This window comes from Oreochromis niloticus, linkage group LG17, assembly GCF_001858045.2.
Source record: "Oreochromis niloticus isolate F11D_XX linkage group LG17, O_niloticus_UMD_NMBU, whole genome shotgun sequence".
NCBI lineage: Eukaryota > Metazoa > Chordata > Actinopteri > Cichliformes > Cichlidae > Oreochromis > Oreochromis niloticus.
The window spans coordinates 12436076-12460777 of NC_031981.2; the positions used below are offsets into that span (position 1 = coordinate 12436076).

General features: G+C 42.7%; 1 protein-coding gene across 7 annotated transcripts in view; it reads left to right on the forward strand.

Annotated features, from left to right (window-relative positions):
- Positions 1 to 274: 274 nt before the first annotated feature.
- Positions 275 to 24702, forward strand: part of pcloa (piccolo presynaptic cytomatrix protein a) — a 57174-nt gene continuing 32746 nt past the window's right edge. For 5 of the 7 annotated variants that reach the window (XM_019347124.2, XM_019347129.2, XM_019347125.2 and 2 more), the window contains exons 1-4: positions 276 to 782; positions 3000 to 3975; positions 5577 to 6590; positions 21878 to 22075. In XM_019347124.2, the coding sequence (XP_019202669.1) occupies positions 733 to 782; positions 3000 to 3975; positions 5577 to 6590; positions 21878 to 22075 (2238 nt within the window). In that variant the 5' untranslated portion in view covers positions 276 to 732. Of the gene's footprint in view, positions 783 to 2999; positions 3976 to 5576; positions 6591 to 21877; positions 22076 to 24702 lie in introns of all 7 variants that reach the window. The other 2 variants (XM_019347130.2, XM_025899676.1) reach the window with 1 other exon arrangement.

Here is a 24702-nt window from a genome sequence, read left to right on the forward strand (position 1 = left end):
GGAAAACCTGCGTGAAAACGTCAAGTATTACAAAGCGGAAGTCAAATTCCTCTTCACTATAAAGGCATCCAATTGTCATAATTGAAGATGAAACGTTTAAGGATGAATTGGTTTATTTTTTTTCTTTCAGTTTCATTTACGATCCTTACTAATCCGTTTTTAACCTTCACAAGTCCAAATACGTCGTTGTGTGCAGAGTTTATGTTTTAAATGCTCAGAAAAAAAACCGCTTTCCTCTCCTCTTAATTTTGATTTTATTTTGTAAGACTGTACCGGAAACCAGCTTTTGTGGCTGTGAGCGGTTGTAAAAACGGAGACCCCTCTTACGGAAAACTGTGGTTAACTGTGCTGTAGCTACAGCTGCAGAGATGCGAGGGACAGAAAAACGTCGAGAAAGGAAGCAGAGGGCAACACCGGACCTGAACGTAAAGTAACCGCCGTCACAAATCATCTGAGATGTTTCGAGAAACCGAGGAGCAGCATCTTCGCAGCGCTTTCTCCCGCTGGAGATAAAAAACCGAGAAGAGGATCGCGCATTGATCCAAGAACAGGGGGACGGGAGGGGCCGATCATGGGAACGAAGCGAGCCTTGAAGGAGGCGAAGGTCCGCCGTCTGGGCTACCCGAGGGGCTGGCACCTGACGGGAAGGGGGGCTTTGTCCGGGTCTCAGACGGGACACCGGTCAACCTGAGTGAACTCAGCGAGGAGCAGAGGCGGCAGCTCTCCGCGGCGATGTCAAGGGCGCAAGGCAGGCAGCCCGGAGGCGCGGCGGCTGGACGAAGGCAGGGAATTTAAACCGCATTTATGATGCACTTCAAATACCCACACTAACCAGGCCATTTTATACAACACGGAGAGATGATGGGCACGAGTGGATGTGTTGTGGTTGTGTTAAGCATCGTTTGGGAATCTCTGAGATGCTCTAAAGGAGGCAGAGAGCCCGATCACGCCCATTAAAAAAAAAAAAAATCATGTCAACCGCACCAAGAAATGATTCCCTTCTTAGAGCTCGCTCTTATGGATAATCACCGAGATCTGATGATCTGCATGGCTGAGAGTGATCTCTCTTGGCAATTAAGTCGTGCAGCCATTCGCGCTTCTAACGCAGACGTGCAAGTCTCATTTTAACCCAGCAAACGATTTGTGTGTATGTGTGTGTGTTCCGTATTAAGAAATATACAGTATTGGTCACTGTTTATGTGTGGTATGTGCGTAAGAGACACACCTCCAGTATTTATGCGAAATTTTCGAAATGCCTGCTGGGTAAGAAAATCTGTCGTGCCCAGTGTGTTTTTCTCCGATCGAACGACGCCTTAACACCCATCTAAAAACAAACCCGACACCTCCGTCAGCTGTGAATGCGCGCTCCGGTGTCGCCAATTAAACGTTTACCCCTGAATTTCACCGAATTGGATTTTAACCGATGGTGTCGTGGAGGAGGAGGTCTGGGGGGGTGCTGGGTTGTGAAACTGGGGTGTAGAAACCCACCGACGAAAACAATATGCAGATTTGGGTTTTACGTCATGTTTATCACGGTGAAAGGTTTGTGAATAGATGTGGGATAAAATGCCAAGATTTGCCTTACTAATTGGCTCCAGCGGGGGGTGGGGGGTGTTATTTATATCTGAGCTAGAGGCTGAGAGTGGGGGGAGGGGGGCACATCAATATTAATATGACTATAAATAGAACAGAACAGGCGTTAATGTCATCACTCATATATGTCTTCATAGCTGGATGTTTAACTAAGTCGGGTTTCATCCTCTGTTGTGGACACATCTGCCCTGGAATGAGGCTGGTCGCTGTCCGTGGTCCTGAAATCCACAATGCAGCGGGCTGGCTCACAGCAAGCACTGCGCCGCCACTACTTTTCATTGTTTGCTCGGCTCTTAAAGTACCCCCACACAGCCTGTGCTCACTATAAAAATAATCACATGTATTCATTACTGCATTAAACTTTATTGCCTGAGGATGTAATTTAATAATGGCCAAAGCCTCAGAGACTTTAAAACAGCAGAACCAATATATCTCGGCTGTATGTTGCATACACACATGTTGATACAATAACAAACAGTATCCAGTCGGTCCATTAGCACAGTGATGCGTTTCTCTAAAGATCCTGCAGTCCTTTGGCTAGGCTTGTGCTTACTGCATGTTGCCTCTCAGTCTGAGCTAACAAAGACGTCTCAGCTTACCCCCGTGGAGCCAAGCGTCTCCCCTCTCTATCTCAACAATCTACACTCCCATGTCATTCAACGGTATTCACTTTCCTGTCAGCTTTACCCCAGGGCTGCTCACTACACATTTTGTGCTCACTGATGTGTTGAATAGGCCTGAGAGCTACGGGCTTAGCTTGTGTTATTAGCACAGTGATGCTACAGATGAAGTTTAGGCGTTTAGGAGTTTAGGAGTTTAGGTTTTGTTGTTGAAAGGATTAATAGCATAGCATGCAAACAGTCCAAGAAAAAAAGGAGATGATAAATGTTCCTATTCCCAGTAATTCAGAATATTATTGGAAAAAAGGAAGCTTTATTAAGCATTAATGTACGCGTAACTAAGACAAAAGGCTCAAGTAGATGTTAAAAGCGTGTGGTGCTGATGCGATTGGCTTTGGTTTATTTTTAGCGTTTGTTCAGAAAATGTGTTGGAGTGTCAAAGTCAATGTGAATGATTCAAGCAGAAACAATAACACAAATGAGTTGTTTTTCAGGGACAGTGCACATTTATCTGAAGCTACATAAATGTGTTAATTTCAGCCAAAGGCAAATTTTCAACTGCCGCCAGATGTTGGGTTGTTCTCTAAAAATACAAAGATTAAAAAAAATAAAATAAAAAAAATAAAATAAATAAAAATAAAAATAAAAATACAAAGATTAATGGATGAAGGTGGAGTTGAAGTGGATTTTGGAACTATCCAGATATTAAAGTCTTGTTCCCAGTTAGGTGTTATTATCTATCTGTATAAGAGATAAACCTATCTGTGTCTGTTTTCTTTCTTCCAGACCATCAGAATCTGACGCACAGCAGCGTTCCCAGCAGGTAGGAGCCTCCCGGGGCCCAACAGGTCTTAGCAAAAGCCGAACTGTTGACGCCTTCAACCAGGGTCCATTCGGAAAGCCCACACCAGGCCGCAGCCCTTCGTCGCTCAGCCTTTTTGAATCAAAATTCCGGCAGGAGCCAAAAGACTCTGAGACCAAGTCATCCGGCATGTTCGGCTCCAGTTTTCTCAGCGGGGCCAACCCCCTCAGCGCTGTATCGTCTATGACTTCGTCTGTCTCCTCCTCCATATCCTCCATGGGTGATTCTGTCAACATTCCCAAATTTGGACTGTTTGGGGATGAAGAGGAGGAAGGCTTGCCTGCAGCTTCTGACTCCAAGCAGGGAGGGAAGCCACAAGGGAAAGGCCCGCAGCAAGGGCCAGGTCCGAAGGGACCACAGCAGGGAGGACCCCAGAAACAGAGTCAGGGCCCTCCTGGACAGGGAGCAAAGCCAGGGCAAGGACCCCATGGTCAAGGACCCAGACAAGCTCAGGGACCACCAGGCCAAGGGCCAAAAGCAGGCCAAGGTCCTCCTGGCCAAGCACCCCCAGGGCATCAGGCCCCCAGACCAGGTCAAGGACCACCGGGTCAAGGCCCATCAGGGTCACAGGCACCCAGACCAGGTCAAGGACCCAAACAGGGAGGCCCTCTACAACAAAAAGGTGGTCCGCCACCACAGCAACAACAACAACAAGGACCTGGGAAACCTGGACCCAAACAGCAAGTGCCACAGGGGCCTGGTGCACATCCTGAAGCCCCAGCAAAGACTGCTGGGCCCCCTATTAAGCAGGGAACTGGAAAGCCTGCAGCTGGGCTCTGCCCGCTATGTAAAACCACCCAGCTGAACGTTGGATCTAAGGAGCCACCTAATTACAATAACTGTACTGAGTGTAAGAATCAGGTCTGCAGCCTGTGTGGATTCAGCCCCCCAGACTCAGCGGTAAGACATGACTTTGCATTCTTTTTTTCCTCGAACCCCTTTCTTGTCATGAAGACTTTAAAAGGGTTATCACAACTTATATAACATCCCAAATGATTCATTTCATGTCAGCACCCACAGATCTGTGCTTTCCAGACATCTAAAGGTAAAAAAAAATATGTATAATTCCTATGTTAGTATACTGGCATTTAACTAATATTACACAATCTAGTTTATGTTATGATGACAGGGTGTGGAAAAAGCCATGTATCATTACATTTTATGTCAACAAAACATCAGTTTTTCTGGGGGGGGAGGGTTACAAATATAATCTGCCAGTAGGAAGACTTCTCGGCTCTGCATTTAAATCACCATAAAATCACTAGTCAAACTCATTCGTAAACAATGGAAATTAACGTCCTCACCCTAAATAGACCAACAAAGAAAAATGATTGCAGCATAAAAAAGAAGTCAAGATAACTAGTCAAGGTGCACATCTTTGCGCTGAAGCTGAATTCAGCGCTCGCCTGTTAACAGCACATCGCTGTTCCGTGAGCCTGGCAGAATGAGCGCATTTAATAAGAGTTGCAGACGATTTGAGGAACAGAGGGACCATATGGACCCAGGGAATGTTGATCAAGGTGACTCATGTCATGGCCACAGGAAGATACTGTGCCAGCCGTGAGGACACTCAGTCACACATTGACTGTAAACCCTAGTGGGCCATGATTATAGCAGAGCAGAATGACTGGTTCCGTCTGCTTGAGTTTCTTCTTAGGATCGTCTGATGTGCGTAATAACACTGGGGATAGTTCAGAAGGAACATTTTTAAAACAAGAGGCTTTGATTTGTGGGTGCATGTTTAGACAGACACTAGGCCTTTAAAATATCCCCAAATATGCAGAGGGAGAAGTCCACCAAGGGTGTATACAACTCTTAGAGTGTGCTTCTATTGCTGCAAGTAGCAGCTGACACAATAACACATCATCACCTACGTTTATTAGTCTTATCTGCAACAGCCTCTACACAGCTTTGCCATTTATACTTGGGTTGTTCTTCGAAAGCCAGCGTATTTGCATATATATCTGTGTGTTGGACGGATTGATCTGTTTACATTTACGCAATAAATAGGTGACCATTACACACAAAAATACGCACACTGCACTACGCTACAAATACAAATACACACTCTTCTAGATAGCGATCAGCCTGTCAGCACTGACCCTTTTGAACACTGTACTTTGCACACAGTGGAAACCAAGGAGATATCCAAACACTGAACAAAGAGCTCTGTGCTGTAAACCCGGCTTTTTTAAGAACAGGTGTTGATATCTCCTTTATGGTGTAAACAAAGGCAACAAAAGGCAACCAGTTATCATCAACATATAGACCACCTGTAATAAAGCTACCATAACCTGGCATTGATGCATGAATAGTATTTGCTTTTTTGGACTGATTAGTATTTGTGTAAATGTTGTTGATAAAAAAACAGGAATTAGCATCATTTGAGATGCAAATTATTTGGTTGTGTCTTTTATTTGCAATTGGGCATATACTGTACTTACACTTGTCATTGGTGCAGCTAACTAATACTTTGTTGGTATCTTTTGTTTCATGCACAGGGTAAAGAGTGGCTGTGTCTGAACTGTCAGATGCAGCGAGCCATGGGAGGAATGGATCCCCCTGGTGTGACGAAGCCCAAGCAAGGCTCCGCCCCAGCCTCTCCTCAGAGACAGGCATCGGGAAAACCCGGAAAGCTCCTGATAAAGCAGCAGAGCACCTCCGACCAAGGGTTAACACCACCAACCACACCTAGGCAGAAATCCCCAGGTCCTACCTCTCCGGGACCGCTTTCACCAGGCTCCTCAGTGGTGGGATCCCCCAAAATCGACCCCAAGACGGGTCGCCCCATTAATCAGAAGTCCAGTCCTCAGCAGTCCCCAGCTAAACCCAAACAGGAATCAAGCTTCTTTGGAGGTTTGGGAGGTATCAGTTTAGGGGGGCTCACAGATGCAGCTAAGCCACCAGCAGCTGCTTCACACGCTGCTGAGTCAGTCACGGGAAAACTGTTTAGTGGGTTTGGTGGGTTGATGGAGTCGTCGAAGCCTCAGGCCCAGGCTACTCCAAAACAGGAGGAATCTGTTGCTGGGAAGTTGTTTGGAGGTTTTGGAGGCTTGACAGAGTCCACTAAATCTCCTGCGGCCACATCTCAAATGTTTAGCTTTGGATCATCCCTCTTGAGCTCAGCCACCAGTCTTGTCACGGGAGAGGAAGATAAAGCAAAGGGTTCACCTCCTGGGTCACCACCTGACTCCCCTGCAGACTCTGGTCCCGGTTCACCACCTGACTCCCCCCTCTCTGGCCCTGGCTCTCCCCCTGATTCAGACTCTGCTCCTGACACACCGCCTCCTAAGACCAAGAAACCCCCCAGAACCATTTCTGTGGAGCGGGAAGAGAAAGCCCCAGAAATCAAACCCGTGCCTGCTTCAGCTCCAGCGACCAAGGAAAACTGCCCTCTGTGTAATGTGGAGCTAAACGTCGGCTCGACAGACACGCCCAACTACAGCCTCTGCACCGAGTGCAAGAAGACAGTGTGCAATCTGTGTGGATTCAATCCTACTCCTCACTTAGGAGAGGTAAGAAACCCTTATCATTGTTGCTGTTTTCTTACGCCCGTACAGCTTCCTGCGCCGTGCACCTACTGCTAATTTATGCATTCTGGTGAATATAAATAGAACACAAACATCCTCTAGATGTTTCGTTGAAATAGGTCACAGTAGAAATACAATTAGGACTTTTCAGTTGAGCGTTTTCCCCACTAGCATCTCGCAAAAATACCCTTTATTACTTCTTTTAAGTCCATTAGTTTGACTCAGATAGACAGTGTAATGGCATCTGCACATATTTGACCGCTGAATTAATGGATGTGGTCAATTATGCAGCGTTTAAAAAAATCTGTAAGCCTCATTACTGTCAAGCTTTCTTTAGCTGAGAGCGCGGCCAGACACGTGAAGATGAATAGCTTTTATTTTTTTAAATGGAGGACTCATCATCAAAGAGCACTTGACTCTGAAACTGAACACTCTGTGTCTGTATATGTGTGTATGTGGCTGTGTGCGCTTGTGTGGTCATGTGTAGAGAATGCACGCTTTCCTTTATGTAGAGCAGTCTTTAATTGTGAAACTGGATACATGCGACTTGGTAAATATGAAAATGCCAATGCTTATTTGTCTGCTTTTCTGTATGTGAAAGCATCTCCAACCAGTCGCTTCTAGCCTGGTTATCTATCAAGGTGCGGTGACAGGTTTGCTGGTGTTTTCCACAATGTGTTGTCCCATGTGGAAGCAGCACTGTGAGACCGTGCTTTGAGTTCCACACAGCAGATGGTACTCTGTGGTGTCGAATCAGTATATAATGGGAACAGAGGCCAAAAAGTGCTTTTGGTTGAGCAGTTTCCCAGCATGCAGGCAAAGCATAGTCACATATGCTGCACCCACGTGAACATGTGAATTGTCCCAATTTTGTTTATAGCGTATCTGAGTCACAACTTACAATTAGATCAAACATCCATTGAGAACTAAAGTATAACATAACTAAAGCTAGTGATCACTTGGGATGGCTAATATCCTCTTGACATGGTCATGCCACTCAGAGCGCAAACACGTGTTTGCCAGCCGAAGCTCTCTCCTGGTTTCACGTGATAATTGCTTTGTTAGGTCAAGGTTTGGTAATCTGCTGTGTATTTCTGGCTCTAAGCTGAGAATCAGCTTGTGAACTCTGCCAGTTCAGAGGCAGTTTGACATTATGGAAAATATCCTTATTCCCGTTTTGCCATTCCGCTTTCATATCTGTCTGTTAAAGAAGATGCTACAGCCAGCAATCCCAGGAGTCTCCTGGAGTTTGGCAAACAGTCAACCTTTAAACAGGGAGTTCTGTGTTTACACTCAAGTTTTTGCACCCACCCCTCAGTCCCATGTCTGGCAGTCCAGTGACCGGAGTCCACAAGCAGGTCACGGTCACAGCTACACTCCCCTTTTATATATGACCCCTATTAGTTTACAGTGGTGACAGGACTATTAAAGTTTTTAGACTGTTGTCCTCTTCTAAAGCTCAGATTTTTTTTAATTGCACATGCTTGCTGGGAGACTGAGTAGCTGAATCACTTAATTGAGGCCAAGCATGGAGGGGGAAATGTAATTACAAAGGCGAGATGGGCATTCAAGCCACTGATGCTCTAATTGGACATAGATTAGTCCTCTTAACATCCTCTTTTCTTGAAGCCCGACTCTGTTTTGTTTTTAGGACAGGCGTAGCTAGAAATTCTTACGGCGAGGGATGACTATTTCTTTCTCTTGCAGGGCTGAATAAGACACATACGTTGAATAAAAATGAAAGGTTCTGACTGAAGTTGTGACCAAGCTTTTGAAGGTTTGGCATAAAAGACACACGCACACACACACACAGCACCTAGGTTGAGTCATCTGCCCCCTACATAGTACGCCTCACTCGTGTGTCATTCGCTGCCATAATGTCGGCTGTCAGCGAGGGTTTAGTTGCTGACGTGTGTGAGTGGTGCAGAGTGTGTGGCGAGTGTGTGTATGTGTGTGTGGGAGGGGACAGTTTGTTTAATTTGTGAGATTGTCGAGCTATTGACATTTGGCTGAGTAGGCTCAGGTGAGCCTTCACACTTCAGGAGAGCTGCTTCTTTTAGTGTGTTTCTGTTCTCACGGTGTCCATATGTAAGGATTAGAAATAAGGCATTTCAGGGTCTGTTTGCTAAAAATGTGTCATTTTATTGAAATACTGAAGGGTGAACGTCCATCTGCACTGTAATGTGTCAGCATGTGTAGCCATAATCTCTGTGTCCTGAAAGGATTTAAAGGGCAACAGGAAGCCTGCCATTTCTGTTGAGACGTGAGCCTAGACTCAGGTGTTTCTGCTTAATCCCATCAATATGAGTTGTGAAAATAGCCACCCTGGAAGGACAGGCACTCACCTTAATGTGTTTTCTCTGTTGCTTGCTTTCTTTCAAACACAGCTCCCTTCCTTGCATTTTTGTCCCATTTTCTCTGTCTTTTTTAAATTTCCCACTCTTTTGTATTCTTGGTCTTTTCCTATCCTTATAAGACAAAGAACGACTCTCCTAATACCTGTGTTTTTAAAGACAGTGTATTCTCTATGAGAACCCTCCCTGAACAGTGCTATCCCCCTGCTTTTACCAATGGGGCCCCCTTTGAAGTAGGGGAAGTGTGTAAATGTGTGTCTGCTGCTCAGCAGTGTTACTTCAGCTCAGGCTCCATGTCATGTTGTTCTTATCAGTAATGAGTGTGCTTTTTGGAGGAGCCTTATGTAAAATGGGAAGGCACCACATGCTAACAAGTGCAAATCAAAGAGTCAGAGCTAAGAGTAGAGCTGTGAGTTACACTCTGTGTCACCTCCACCTAGAAAAACCAACTAGATTTCCACCTTTTTTAATTAAATTCTGCAGAAGGTAATCTGTGGTTTTGAAATTGAACATATTAATGTAATGTTCATACTAGGGTTGGGCGATATGTAAAAATTTTCCAACCGACAATCGTCAGTCAAATAATTGACGATGGGCGATATATTCGCGCATGGGCAGACTTTTTGATGGGCGGAGCAATGTAATCATGCATGGACTGATTTGCGCCTTTACAACTCAGAAGTCCAAACATGGACAAACTAATTACCCCCCAAAAAATAGGGCTGTCAGCGTTAACGCGGTCATCACAATTAACGCGATTAAAATTTTTAACGCGTTCAACCCATCTGGAGCGCAGAATGAACAAACTTTGGACAAACTGCGCGAAATGCGTTGACAGAGACATTTCAGGGATTTTGACTCAGTCTGCGCTCATGATGGGTTAATTGTTAATCGCATTAGTCGTGATGACGGCGTGTTAAACCTGACAGCACTAAAAAAAATATAAAGTCGCCAATTTGGTATGAAAGAGGTAAACCTAAGAATGTAACCACCCTTTGAGGAGGGCGCATTTGCTCGCAGATGAAAGAGGGTGCCGTTAAAACAGCGCTATTATTATTATTTTTTTCTGTTGACTGCTTCTGTTAGCTCTATCATTATTAGCAAACTTACTCATGGGCAAATAAATAAATAAATTGCCTTTGTAAAAACGATTGCCGATGGGCTCAGCCTAACATCGATAGTCGATATATTTGTCCAATCGCCCAACCCTAGTTCATACTCTTAATGCATTTGGACAATGTCAAGTCAAGCTCAAGTTCAAACCAGGCATCAGAATGGCGAAGAAAGGAGATTTAAGTGACTTCAAACATGGTGCTTTTGTTGGTGCCCAACAGGCTGGTATGAGTATTTCAGCTGATCTACAGGGGTTTACAGAGAATGGTCCAAAAAGGAGAAAATATATATTAAGCACAACGTCTCTGGGTGTAAATGCCTTGTTGATGCCAGAAGTCAGTGAAGAATGGCCAGACTGGTTCAAGTTGATAGGAAGGCAACAGTGACTCGAATATTCACTCATTAGATCCAAAGTATGCAGAAGAGCATCTCTGAATGTGGAACACATCAAATGCTCCAGCAGCAGGAGACCACACCATGTACCACTCCTAGCAGCTAAAAACAAGAGTCTCGATGTCTACTTCAACATTCAGATAGTAGAGCCAGAATTTGGTGTCAACAACATGAAAGCATGCTGCTTTATATCAACTGCTGTGGCTGGATCCTGGAGGTGTGATGGTGTGGGGTATATTTTATTGGCACACTTTGGATCCATTAACAGCAAATGAATATCATGTAAACGCTACAGCCTGCCCGAGTATTGTTGTTGACAATGTCCATTCCTTTACGACCACAGAGAGGATCATCTGCTGGTGGATGCTTCCAGCAGGATAATGCACCACGTCACAAAATCACCTCAAGCTGGTTTCTTGAACATGAAATGGCCTCTACTGTCACCAGATCTCAACTGGCCACAGTACACTCTACCAGCGAGCCTCGTTTAGATAAATTAAATATGAAAAGATGTATAAAAACATATAAACGAGAGTTACGAAGATACATGGTGTTTCCTCTTTTTTTTTTTCCCACTTGACATTGGCCAACATCTACAAGATTATGCTTTGCTATCCTGTATCAACTGCTCTCCCTAATTTAATTATTAAATACTTTCTGGCTGTTGGTTAATGTATCCTAGAAACTGAACTGCTTTATTCCAGTTTGCCTTTTTTGTATTTAGTCACAACTACAAGATCTTAAAAAATCGTCATCCTGGAAAATGAATAAGAGATGATCATAAAGTGTTGAGTAAACCTATTTTTGTGGAATGGTGGAAAGAAATAGTTTAGGCTTTCGGGAAGTAGGTCACCCTTGTCTGCTGTCAAACTGACATTCGGGTTAGGAAGCTAGCATCGCTTACTTCTCAAGATTTGTTTAGCCTCAAAGAGAGTAAGCACAGCAAAATGCAAATGCTAGGCTAGTGGTTTCTTGGCGCAAAAGTAAACACTTCCTTATTTATGACATAAAGATGTCACGAATCTGCTCCTCTGGGTCAGACAGGAAATGATCATTTCAGATTGTTTCGTTAACTTCATCTCTCTTAATATCTGCTTAAGTTAAGCCGTTAGTTTAGGCATGTAAAGTTTCGGTTAAACCCAAAAAGCCACTTGAGCGGTAGGTCCCCGTGTTGTGCATCCTCATGTTTCTAAAACCTTATCCTGCATTTATTGCAATGTGTTTCCCATGTCCTCCTTCCTCATTGTTATTCTGCAATCGTGCCCACGCCTCCGCCCACAGTCTGAACCCTCTTGAGTCTGCACAGGCAGATAAAGGCTCGCTCCGTGGTCATACATACACTTACGCACATGCTTGAATATGCTTCTGTGTAGCACTTGGTATCTCTGAACCCCCCCCTTGCTCTAAACCTCTGCCTTATTTAAGTCACACCTCATTGCAGAATCCAGATATTAGATGATTCTGTTGTTTACAATACTTAGAAACTAACCACAGTTATATATCACAGTTATATAGCATTCAATCTGCTCCATACAGTCCAGTTGCTCTCACAGCTCTCCCATCAGTTGGTCAGGAGGCTGAAGCATACAAAAATAGCCACAGCCACCAAAGAGAGCCACAAAGAGGAGAGAGAGAGAGGGGAGAACACAAGCGACTGCAGGGCAGCCCTCCCTCCCTTCTCCCGCCCCCCCCCTCCTCAACACTCCCTTTTGTAGCTCTGTGTTCCCTCTTTCATATTCACTCCTTTAACTGTGTATTTTCTTCTGCCGCACCAGGCAACCCACAGAGTCCCGCACATGGCCACATTGGAAGGCTGTGAGGGTATTTTTAGACATTAAGGTGAATGTGTGTGTCTGTGTGTGTGTTTGCGGATGTGTTTTGGTTGATTTTGTTGCCACCTGAATAAGAATATACCTCACAAGTTATACAGATTTTTTTTTTTTTTTAACTGAGAAATACATCTAGCAAGTTTCTGTCTCAGTTGCCATATTTAACAGATTTAACAGCTTGGTTAGACTATGAATGGTAGATCCTTTTTATATAGCACCCCTCTAGCTCTATTCTAGAAGAAATTCTAATGATCCCCTTTCAAAACTGATTTTAAATGCTTAGCGAAACTTAAATTTTCACCACCAATCCAATACGTCAAGTCTGCCAGCAGTGGGGCCTCATCACACTGAGAGCAAAGGACAGGCAAGCAGAGACACATGAAGACACAGATTCTGGCACTGGCCTCTTCTTGTTAGCACTCCAACACTTGATTTTACTGCACCAGCAGGAAAGGGTCTAATATGAATAAAGCAGAAAGTTGGTTTTGTGGATTTTGGACTATCTCAGTCTGACTATTAAATGACCTTAAGTGGGTGAGGGAAACAGCTTAGCTTCACCTGTGAAAAAATCATTTTCATACATTTTTTGAAAAAAAACCAAAAACCTTTTTATCCCACGTTTAAAGTGGTCCCTTTCATCTTTAGTGGAGAATATATGTATTGGTAAAGGAAGAGCAGTTGGAGGGAGCTGACTTGACTGACAAGTTATAAGAAATAGACCACAAATTTCACAAGCGTCTTTTTATGATTTTTTTAAATTAAAATGTAAAATGTTAAAACCACAGTCTTCTTTTTAAGCATGAAACGAAAGTAAGAGAGCACTGAGATGAAAAAACATGCAGACAGATAACATTTCATCGCAGAGTGGAGGAGGACAGGCCCAAAGCAGAGGCGAGAGGAGACAAGAGATATGGCTGTGACAGAAAGAGGAATCCCATGGGGGGGTGGAGGAGGAAAGGGGTGTCACAAAGGATATGGGTGCCAGCCCATGCTGCCCTAAGCAGTGCAGACCATGACAACCTGACCGTTGCGGTTTGTTTTACCACTCGTGACTCAGGCCTGCGAGTCATGTGAACAGTACCTGTGGGCAGAATTCACTGTCAGGCAGAAAATCTGATAATCCAAGAATCCTAACATAATATAAGATTTTATTAATGTATAGGAAACAGCCAGCCCTAGTTATGCCAACATAAAAATGGTTGTGCACTATATTGTCGTGCCAATAGATTCTGGAGGCCAAATTGTGCCTCTTTCTTTTGCACTGCCTGAAAAAAAAATCTCTCATATGCTGAGACATCGGTGTAATATGCACGAATTTCTGGCTTTTGTCTTGAATTGTGTCTCTGTCGTGAGTAATGTTTGTTAGAGTACTCTTTGCAAGTTTGAAGGAAACATGTAATTGGAGTATGACCAATATTGCAGTTGTGACTTAAAGGTGATTGTGTGGTTTGCTTTAAAAAAAGAGAGTTGAGTATGTGGGTTGCGCCCATGAAAATCAAAGCCAAACCTCTGCCAATGCCAAATAGCTTACTTTGCTATTGACTGTTGTTTGTTGTCGTTTATTGCATTGGATGATTGAAGTCTGAAGAAACAAGACAAATTGCCAACTTAACAATTTATTAATTTAACAAACAGGGGCGTCAGTAGCATGTGGAAAAACCTTACATAGCCCCAACAGCAAGGCACCTCATCCTTGTGGTGATCACCAGCTTGGTAACACACTGCTGTGGGAGGGCATTGCAAAGTTAGCCACAAGCCACAAGCTAATCCCACAAGTGTTAAGTGGCCTTGACCCTGTGATCAACTGCCAGAGGCAAAATCTGGACTCATTGCTGAACATAAAGTTTCTCTACATATTCAGGTTCCACTAGAGTTTGGCTGTCTGCAGTCTATTCCAGATTGTCTGGGTAGAGAACAGTCTGCTATAACATCCTCCAGACCTTTACTGTAGAAGACTGCCTATGGTTCCTGAGTGCTGGCAGGGTGAGGGAACCTTCTTGTGTTGTCGTCATCTTGGACATCCACTTCACGGCCTGTCTCTGATAATCCTGATTATATGGGGCTTTAATTTGGAGATGGTAGTAGGGCTCACTCCAAATAATGCTGCAGTTTTCTTGGGTGTAACCCACATACTCAATCTTCGCTGCTTTGGGATGTGATGGAATGGGAAATTGGCTTCATGCATGTAGAGCCACAAATCTACCCGTGTGATGCTGTCATGTCAATATGGACCAAAATATCTGACAATCCAACAGTCAGCTATAGCGACTATATCAATGTTTTGAACTATAAAACCAAAATAATGACATTGAAGAAACCAAAAAACTCTTTATATAGCCGAGGGGATGTGCAGAGTAAAAACTTTTCTATAAAGATTCTTTCTTTGTTTTGAAATGTAATTCATAACTGCTGAAAGGAGCGAAACACTTGATTTAAAATTTGAACATAGCCCTGTCACTTTTTATGATTTCGATAGGAAGCTGACTCATGCAGACAGTTTATGAGATAAACTAGATAAACAAACACAGATGCACACAGAATATGCACTGAAACTTCTCCCTGTTCTTAATCCCTAGACTAGAAGTGTATATATATTGTGTCAAACCCACTTTAAAAACAGACTTTTTACACATCAACAAACATTTTGTCCTTCTCTCTTCTGGCACGTCTTCATTCACCTTCCACAGTGCAATGAAATATTCTGACAGTATTGTCATGACAGAATTGAAACACTCAGGCTCTTTTCTGTCAACTGTCAGGTTTGATTTGAGTAAAAGATTTGTATTTAGAATGGGATAATTAACTTGTTAAACCTTCATTTGTCCGGGGAATATTTCCTCAGTAGGCTTATACTTTGTCCTGCAACATTCTGCTTCACTAACATTTTGCTACATGCATTCCCAGAGGATGGTAGCAGGATGAGACTTATTCAAATTCCCCACTCAGGTTTTTCTTCTTATTTTGTCATTAAAGCCTACAATCTCCTCGTCTCGAGCCCAGTTCTCAAACCTTAAGGCGATTACCATGTAACGTTTACTTTCATGATTCATTTGAGAATTACATAAACATTTGTGCATGTAAGTGTGAATACAACACATTGAGACCACGATGTTAACATCCATAACGCGGAGACATCGATTAGAACAAAGATCTTTTTTGGCTCGCAAAGGAGCTGATGCTGTGATGTTCTGCTTGCGGTCTAGTGAATTGTAATTAAGTTGGCCACTGAGCATGCTCATCAATGGGAAAAGGGCAGAGACTTCCAGATTTTAATTTGAGCTAGAGCTTTATGACAGAAACATGCATGAGCGGTGCTGCAAAAAGAGCATTAGTCTCTAGCCTTTTAACCTTATCATTCATATAGTGGATTATATTGTGTTTTCGCTAATTATCTGGTGATATACATCCAGATATCACCATTGCCAAGACATGTCATTCATTTGTGGGCTTAAATGTAAAATAACATTAATATTAAAATATTAAAGGAATAGACCCATAAATGTCCTTTTATTCCCCTTTCTTGCCAATACTTGACTGGAATAGGTAACCCCAGCAGGTGGGTAGCATTGGCTTAATTTAGCTAAGCATAAAGAATAGAAAGGGTGTGAAACAGCTAATCTGGCTCTTTCTGAAGGTGGCAAATTTAACTTGCTAGCACCTAGAAACATCATCATGAGCACCTTTTATTTCGCTTGCTTAAGGAAAAATTACAGTGGTGGAAACAACTCCGATGCATCATATTTTTAGAGAAATAGAGGGTGTTTTAGCGCATTTTACTTTTTAAAATCAGCTAACCAAGATGATGAGAGCAATGAGAGTAACCAGGATGAAAATGATCATCTCATCTTACTTGACATAAAGACATGAGGCAAGTTAACTGCAATATGGAACTATCTCTCCAGTCTACATATGATAAAGGAAAACCTAATTAATGAAAATACACTTTACAAAAAAACCTGATGAAGAGGCGTTAACCTGGAAGAAAGGCAGGAACTTTTGCCAGTGTATGTACACATGACGTCAAAAACATTCACAATCTCTAATGTAACATTTTAAAGGCATTCTGGGCAGTCACAAACTGCAGCTTGTCCTGTCCTCTTGGCAGGTGATTTGCAGATATACAGGGTGATAACGTTAAGCTTGTTGGCAGTAGGTGATGTTGAGTCATTTCCAATGGTCATTAAGCTCCTTCCCTTTACTGTTCAGCTTGTCCTTCAGTGTGCTGTATTATGTTCATTTTCTCCTTCTGCCTATAGCCTTGACTGTTATTCTCTTTACTTATCATCTTCCCCTTATTCTTTCATCCTGTCTTGCATCAAATCCACCATTATCAGTCTTTTTTCCACTGCCTCCCTCTCATCTGTTTTATCCATCTGTCCCATCCCATCTCTAAATCATCAGTTTAAAACGACGCTTCTGAAGTTCAAAGGAAAAGTCATAGAAAGAAATCTCATCAAAATACAGGAAAAGTATTGTATGTGTGGATATGTCCAAGAATGTGTAAAGTGCAGGCGGTGGTAAGAGGAAGCGACTTCACCAAATCTGTGGGCCAGGCTCTGTCTAAATTTAGATGAGCCAAACCCTCATAGGATCCTTCGTGTTAATCAAAGAGCTGCGCCGACCTTCACAACACTCCTACTCTCAGTTGGAGACAATAACCTAACATGGGTATGGCCCACCTCGTCCCAGCATCTGATTCCCGTCTGCGGTTTTCAGTTTGTCTTCTTTCTCCGTCCTTGGAGGAAGCCTGATGGAGATGGAAAATTTCGGAGCACTCCCTCTGAGTCTGTCATGATTCATTCATGTTTGAGCTCGTGCTTGTTTGAGAGTTTCATGTAGGAAGAGAGAGAGGGAGTTTGTATTTATCTTCCAAGGTTTTTTATGCTTTTTATCTGAGTATATGCATTTCAACAACATCGCCACAAATTCATCTTTGTGGGTGTTAGTGTTTGTCAGCTCTTTGGTGCCCACGTGATGTCAGAAAATCCTTGACGGTGATGTGCGTGAGTGACTCCCTAGGTTACATGAATCATCCATGATGCGATTTGCAGAAGCCATCACAGCTATCTTACAGAGGCATGTCACATTTATTTGAAAGCTGATGTAGAAAAGATCATTATGTAAAAAATTCTGATTTTTTTGTTTTGTTTTTGTGGAAACATAAAGTATTGTGCAAAACTCTTCAGCCACCTTTCATTTCTCTATATTTAGTTAGGAAAATAGAAAGTATGTCCAGCAATCTTTTGAAACATGAAAACACACATAGAAGTAAAGTATAAAAGGCAGTTATAATGAAATAATGAAAGTCAATATTTGGTATGAGCACCTTTAGTTTTCAACACTTCTTCCTGAACTCCCTTAGGCAAGATTCCTTTCATTTCAAGTAGGTTTCAGGAGTAGTTCTCCAGGCTCCTTGAAAGACATTTAAAGCTCTTCCTTGGATGTTGGCTGGTTTTTGTGTTGTTCTCTGTCAAAATGATCCCACACGGTTCAATAATTTTGAGGTCCGGGCCCTGGGGAGGCCAATCCATGACTGACAGTGTTCCATTGTGGCCTTTTCTATCCTGGTATGCTTTTACTTCACTGGCAGTGTTTGGCATCATTGTCATACTGCTGCCAATCAGGCCCTTTCCAGATGATCTTATATGGTGAATCAAATTGTCATGGCATGGCCAACAACCTCAAACCATGACATGACCATGGACCTCCACCATGTTTTCCAAATGGCTATAGGCTCTCACTGTTGTACCTCTATTCTGGCCTTCTCCATACATGTTGATGGCACTTTGAATCAAAATGTTCAAATTTAGATTAATCACTCTGTAAAACCTTTTGCCTCTTGTGTTTTGTGACAGGCTGCAAGTAAAAGAATGCCTAAAGATACATTTTAAAATTGATTCTTTGCCAACTTGTTTGCAGACGGAATACTGTTTTTTTCCTTGAGTGAGGAACCTTTTTCTGCTTGAATGACTCAGCAGTCAGCATTAAGTGGTTTGGCAAACAAGGAAATAAAAAAGAAAAAAACAAGAAAAAAAGGTCAGGTACAATGACTGGACTGACAATGAGTGAAAAAATATCCAGTATCCAAAGAAAAACATTGCAAGACCTTCACTATTTCTCAAGACCACTTAAAAAAAAATTCTAATAAAATAAGAAATTAGCGGTAGCTCAGTAGTTTTGCACTGTAAACAGAGACCCCAAACTTTCTTCTTGGTTCTCGTGACATCACAAATTCCTGATGCAGTTTGAACTTCCCCAGTGTGTTCAACTCATTGGATTTGTGCTGATGTAGAAATAGTACAGGTAATATTCCCACTGAATTCCCAACAAGTAAACAGTCCTCACCTGTTCTGCGTCATGCTCACTCTAATCTGAAATAAGAAAGCAGCTAATGCCAATTACTTCCTGCTGTGAAACTGATTCTGGCACTTTGTGATTTAGTCAGAGAATGGAAGCTGTTGATTGATGTTCATCATTTTTCATGTACATGGATATACAGTTGTCATACAGTCTGAGGCCATTAAACACAAGTCTAAATGCACTAGTACAAAAAGACTGCTTTCGTGACTAATTCAGGTTTCACCACGAGATGAGATGGCTTGATTACATGGTGAGTCTCAGAGAGTAGTGTAAGATACTTGCTAATTTAGATGCTGTTTCGTCACCCCGTAAATAGAATTTGTGATGACTTTGCTGAGACCTGTGAGAAATCTTTTCTGATGGTAGAAGTAGATGGTGACTGTGAATGAAGTATTACAGTCTGACTTCTAGTTTTCTTTTGCTAAATAAGTTTGAGAATACTCTGTCCCTTGCTACTTACCATAGCCCAAGTTGCTCATTTTGTCAGGCATACGCTAAGCCAAAACTCAGATACCGAAGTTACTTATTCCCACTGCATATTTTCTGGGGCCAAAGGACATCCGGGATGTGTATTAAGGTTCTGACGTCTGCAGTGAAAAAGTTGCCTTGTCTAGTTTTGTATAAAGCTAGCAGTACAATTTATTGACTGCTTTTCAGTGTGATAACTGTAAGGTAGGAACTGCATTTGAGATTGCCAGTGAGTTGTATTGTAGATAAAATTAGCACATTTCATTTAATGGGGCAGTGATTCAAGGCTTAAAAGGCTTGGTTTGGTTTATCTCACTAGCTATAAGAGACACAGTGATTACAGTAAGTGTATTAAAAGGAGCAGTAATAGCTGTAGGTGTTCCAGCTCTGATGTCTTGATAACGTTGGTGATGACTGGCTGTGAAGTGGCTGAGGCTGACCGACAGTCTGAGTTGATTTCTTGCGTTTCCTATCGGCGGCCATCACTCCAGCTATCAGCGCCTGCCCTCTCTGGTTTAACTGATGCAGCCCTCAAGCCGGAGGAGCTCCTGTCTCAAGTTGTTTGAGCAGGGACCCACAGAAGAGGTCAAATGGATAATACTTGGACATACACACATGCAGTAATATCATTTTTGAGTTGCTATTTCACATATACTAAAATATTGTTCCTTCATGAGTTACAATACCCAACTGTCATTTCGGGTAAAGTCTACAGTACGGTACAAGAGTAAGGTTTATTTTATAGGCATGGTCTAAAACATGGCATATCATGTCTTATTTAATCTGACTGTGCTGCTGCAACATTCCCTCTGTCATCTTCTCTCCTCCCCTCCCGTCTCCTTGTTTCTTTCTCTCTGTCTGCGCTTGGACAGAGGTGGCTTGTCTGCTGCATGGCTTAGCATACAGCCTGTGATCTTTTCTGAATTTAGCATAAACCCTGCTGCTAAGCCAGGCGAAGACATTCACAAGAGAGGTTCACAGAGGAATATCAGAGCACTTGGCGAAATGTGAAATGAGGTGTTTTGTGGTTTGTTTGTTTGTTTTTTGCTTTGCTTTTCCAGACTATTTGGTCTGGTCTTGTGTCCCTACATTGAATAGTTCCTTGCTCCTCAAGTGTCCTGTGTTTAAGTGAGTGCCCAGGAAAACCCAGCCATAATAGGATTGGCATTACATACATAACTCTAACATTAGAAGTTAGAGTTATATCAGCACGTGTCCTCTTCCAGAATTACATCCCACGCAATTTTAAGCAGGAAGTTATTGCGAAAATATTGCAAAAAAAATTCTTTACAGTTTTTTGTGTATCACAATCATATTAGAGATGTAATGAAGGTAAATGACATATTTAAGAAGCAGAGGATCTTTGGAAAGATTCCTACTGCTAGCTAAGTAGGAAGGGGGGGTGGGGAGGGGGCTTTTTTGCAATAGGACAGTAGAGAGAAGACAGGAAAGCTGGGAGAAAGATATATAGTAAATAGTAACAGGGTGGATTCAAACTTGGACATACATGTTAAGTAACTGGTAAACTAAACCAGCACACCTGAAATTGCTCATGTTTGAAGTGTTTAATTAACATTTTGCTGATGACAACAGTCTCGTTATGTAAAAATTCTGCTGATACAGATGCACCTATTATGTTCATATACACTTGTACACATACACAGCAAGTCCTATAATAACGGAGTCTCTGTGCTTAGTTTGCCTCATAAATGTCTGCATAGGCCACCCAACCCTTTCTGACATGCCTTGGTAAACCCCTGGTCCCATTACTATGCATTATGCATGGACCTATCTCTTAAGTCCCACAAAAGTAAAAGCTCCCCTTGAAAATAGAAGTTATACTGTCACAGTGTAACTTGTCACAGTGACATTTTAAATGCGCAGAAACATTTTGTTTCACAGTGTTAGAAGTATAATGATAAAAAGAGCATCTTTTGGGCAGAGTCTCGCCAATCTGCAAAACAGTTTCTAAATTGTAGAACAATTAATAATAAGGATACTGTTCCTCAAAATTGTGAAGACTTTGAATATCTTACAGTATACAAATCTATGTGGGCAAGGAACAAGGCACTGCATTAAAAACAAGCCTGACTCTGTCATGGAAATCACTGCATGGGCTCAGGAACACATCCAGAAATCTCTGTCTGAGAACGTGGTTCACTGTGTCATCTGCAACTGTAGCTCTGTCATGCAAAAAAGAAGCCATATGTGAGCATGATCCAGAAACACTGCTGTCTTGTCTGTGCCAGAACTCATTTAAAATGAACTGATGGAAAATGGAAAAATATTCTGTGGTCAGGTCAGATTAATCAAATTTTAAAAGTCTTTTTGGACGCTGTGTTCTCTAAGAGGACTAAAGAGGACAGATCAGTTCTAAAGCTTGCATCTGATGCCAGCCATCAATGCTGAAAGGTATATATATTGGTTTTAGAGCCGCATATTGTCTCTTCCAGAAGGCCTTGCGTATTTCAACATATAGTGGTAAACTTTTCATTAATGGAAAACATTCGGAGCACCATGGAATTCAAAATACAGCAAAGAAAACACAGGACTTTTGAGCAGCTATACTCCTCTATCAGATGAAGAAGTATGGAACCTCATTTCTCTCCCAAAAGTCCATCAACTGGTCTCCTGAGTTCCCAGAGGTTTATGAACTGTTCTTACAAGAAGAGGGGATGCTACACAGTTGGACTTTGGGTTGTAAAAACATTCACGCAAAATTACTAACAGTGTTTTTTTTATGTTTCTCTTACAGAAAGAATGGCTTTGCCTCACCTGTCAAACTCAAAGAGCGATGTCAGGCCAGCTGGGAGATGTTTCACCATCATCCTTGGCTTCCCCGAAGAAGCAGCCTCCCGGTCCTGTTCCCTCCTCCACCCCTCCCCCTGCTGCTGTAGATAGCAAACCTGTAGTAGAACCAGCAGAGCCAACCCCACCAGCTTCTGAGACCAAGGTAGTGCCCACAACCCCTCCTGAATCAACACCTGATAGTGCACTAGTTTCACCTAATCATAGTATTCCTCCTAATGAGAACAGTTTAGAATCAAAAGAACAAAACCAAACACTAGCAAATGAGACTGTTATTCATTCTGAAAAAGACGTTCCTGTAGTAGAACCAGCAAACCTAACCCCACAAGCTTCTGAAACCAAAGTATTGCCCACAACCCCTACTGACTCCATGCCTGAGAGTGCACTGATTTTGCCTAATCATAGTATTCCTCCTCCTGAGAATGGTTCACACTCAAAAGAACAAAATCAAACAATAGCAGATGAGCATACTATTCACCCTGAGAAGGAGGTTCCAGTAGTAGAACCAGCAAACCTAACCTTTGAGACCAAATTAGCACCCTCTGAGGCTGAGCTTGATAGTGCAGTAATTTCACCTAATCATAGCACTCCTCCTCCTGAGAACAGTTCGCATGACCCACCACAGACAACAGAACAACAAGAAGAAGATGAGAATGCTATCTACCCTGAGAAAGAAGTTCCTGTTTCAGAGAGTTTAGCTGATAGTACCCAAGTAGCCCCACAAGCCGAGCAACAGCAAAACAGCTCTGAGAGAATAGCAGAGGATCCCCCTCAGCCAGGGAAAGAGCCATTTGATTCTGATCAACAAACTGTCAGTGAACTCCCAGCAGCTGAGCAACAACAGAGTAGCTCTGAGAAAGAATCAGAGGACCATCCTCATCCCTGTACAGAGATAGCTAATGATGAGCAACAAGCACAGAGTGCAACTGTCAGTGAAATCCCAGCAGTTGTGCAACATAATAGTAGTTCTGAGAAACCCACAGAGGACCTTTCTCTCCCTGTGGAAGGTGAGACACAAAATCCATTGACTAATGCAGGTTTAGACAAGACAACAGATCCTGCTGGGGCAGAAACTGAGCCAAATCCCAAGATTACGCAAAGTGAGGCTGCCGCTCCCCTGGCAGATAGTAAGAAAGTGGAACCCACTCAAGAAAAGCATCCAGAAGTGACAACAAATGCAGCTGAGCCAAAGCCTGCTTTGATCCCCGAAGCAGTCAGACAGGAAACAGCTCCTGTTCAACCTGATACTACAGCTGCAAGTGTGAAAGAGGAGAAAACAACAGAGGTTTTAGCCGAGAAACCCCTGATAGGTGAACCACAAGTTACTCCAGCAGATCACACTCCACCTGACAGTGGAACAACACCTAATGTCATGAGTGATGTTAGTGCAGAAGTAACGACAGAAGTAGAACCGAAAAACTCTGCGTCCCTTGTTAAACAAGGTGATGTCCCTGAACCTGATAAAGCTGAGGAAGAATTTAAACTAAAAGAGGCAGCAAGTGTAGAACCTGAAATTTCTTCTGCAGTATCAGAAAAGCATCCTGTCTCAGCTTCAGAGGGAAAAGGTCAGGCAAACGAAGTGAAAAATGAACAGTCAGAAAAAGATCAGGAGCCCACATTACTTGATCTGGCAGATAAATCCTCTCCTGTTGCTCAGTTTGAAGGAGAAACGAAAGCTGTGGAGAAATCAAATGAGGAGAACACCACTGAAAATAAAGTTTCTCAGGAACTTAATAATGAGGTAGACACAACAGCGCAGAAAGCACCCGAGGGAGCTGATGAGGGAACATCAGTTGAGATTAAAACAAATGCATGTGTACCGATAACTACTGAGGTAAAACCTGATGATGAGGAAGCTGCTGAGGAAAAAGCAAATGAGGAGAATACAGTTCATAATGAAAGTAACCAGAAACCTCTGGAAGAGAATGTTACTAATACAGAAAATGCGTCTCCTTTACTTGACAAGAAGGAATCTGCAACGGGATTAGAGCTGGCTGCAACTGTTCCGGAGGAAATGCCAAAAGAAGAAATAGATATACAGAACAAGATAAAAGCAGGAACAAAGAATGAGCCAGCTGAGGAGAGCATTATTGAAACAGCATGCTTGTCAGAGAAGTCACAGGAGAAAGGAAAGACTGCGGTCGAAGAAGAGTGTACACCCGAAGCCACGGTGTTAAAATCAGATAATAAATCTGACAATGCAACGGTTATCTCTGTTCCACCACCCCCTGATTTCGAAGAGCCACAAATGGTCAATGAGGTGCCAGTGCAAAGTGTAGACACCTCGTTATCCTCAGCGGTTACCAGTAAGACAAATGTCAGCGATCAAGCCCGTGAGGTGAACCTTTTCCAAGATGAGTCAGAGATGGGTTCACAAAAGACAAAGAGTATTGCTGAAAATCAACACGAAGCAGAGAAAGATACATCAGCTGTGACAGGCGGCGATGAGCAAGAGCTCGAAAAAGTTGTTGAATTGTCAATCAAAGAGAAGGACGAAGCAAAATGTGACAAAAAAGACGATGAGTCACAACCTGTTGCTGGCAACATGCAGACAACTATTTCAGTATCAGAGGCAAACGCAGTGTGCGACAAAGAAGGCACTGCAGAGTTTGATGTAGGCAAGGATGCAATATCAAAGAAGGATGAAGTATCAGAGACAGCTTTTGAAAATGGAGGTGTACCTCTATCAGTATCTTCAGCTCCTGTCACAGAACCTGAAATCCCAGTTTCTGTAGTAAGTGAGCAGGACAGCAGCCCGAAGGAGGAAAACAC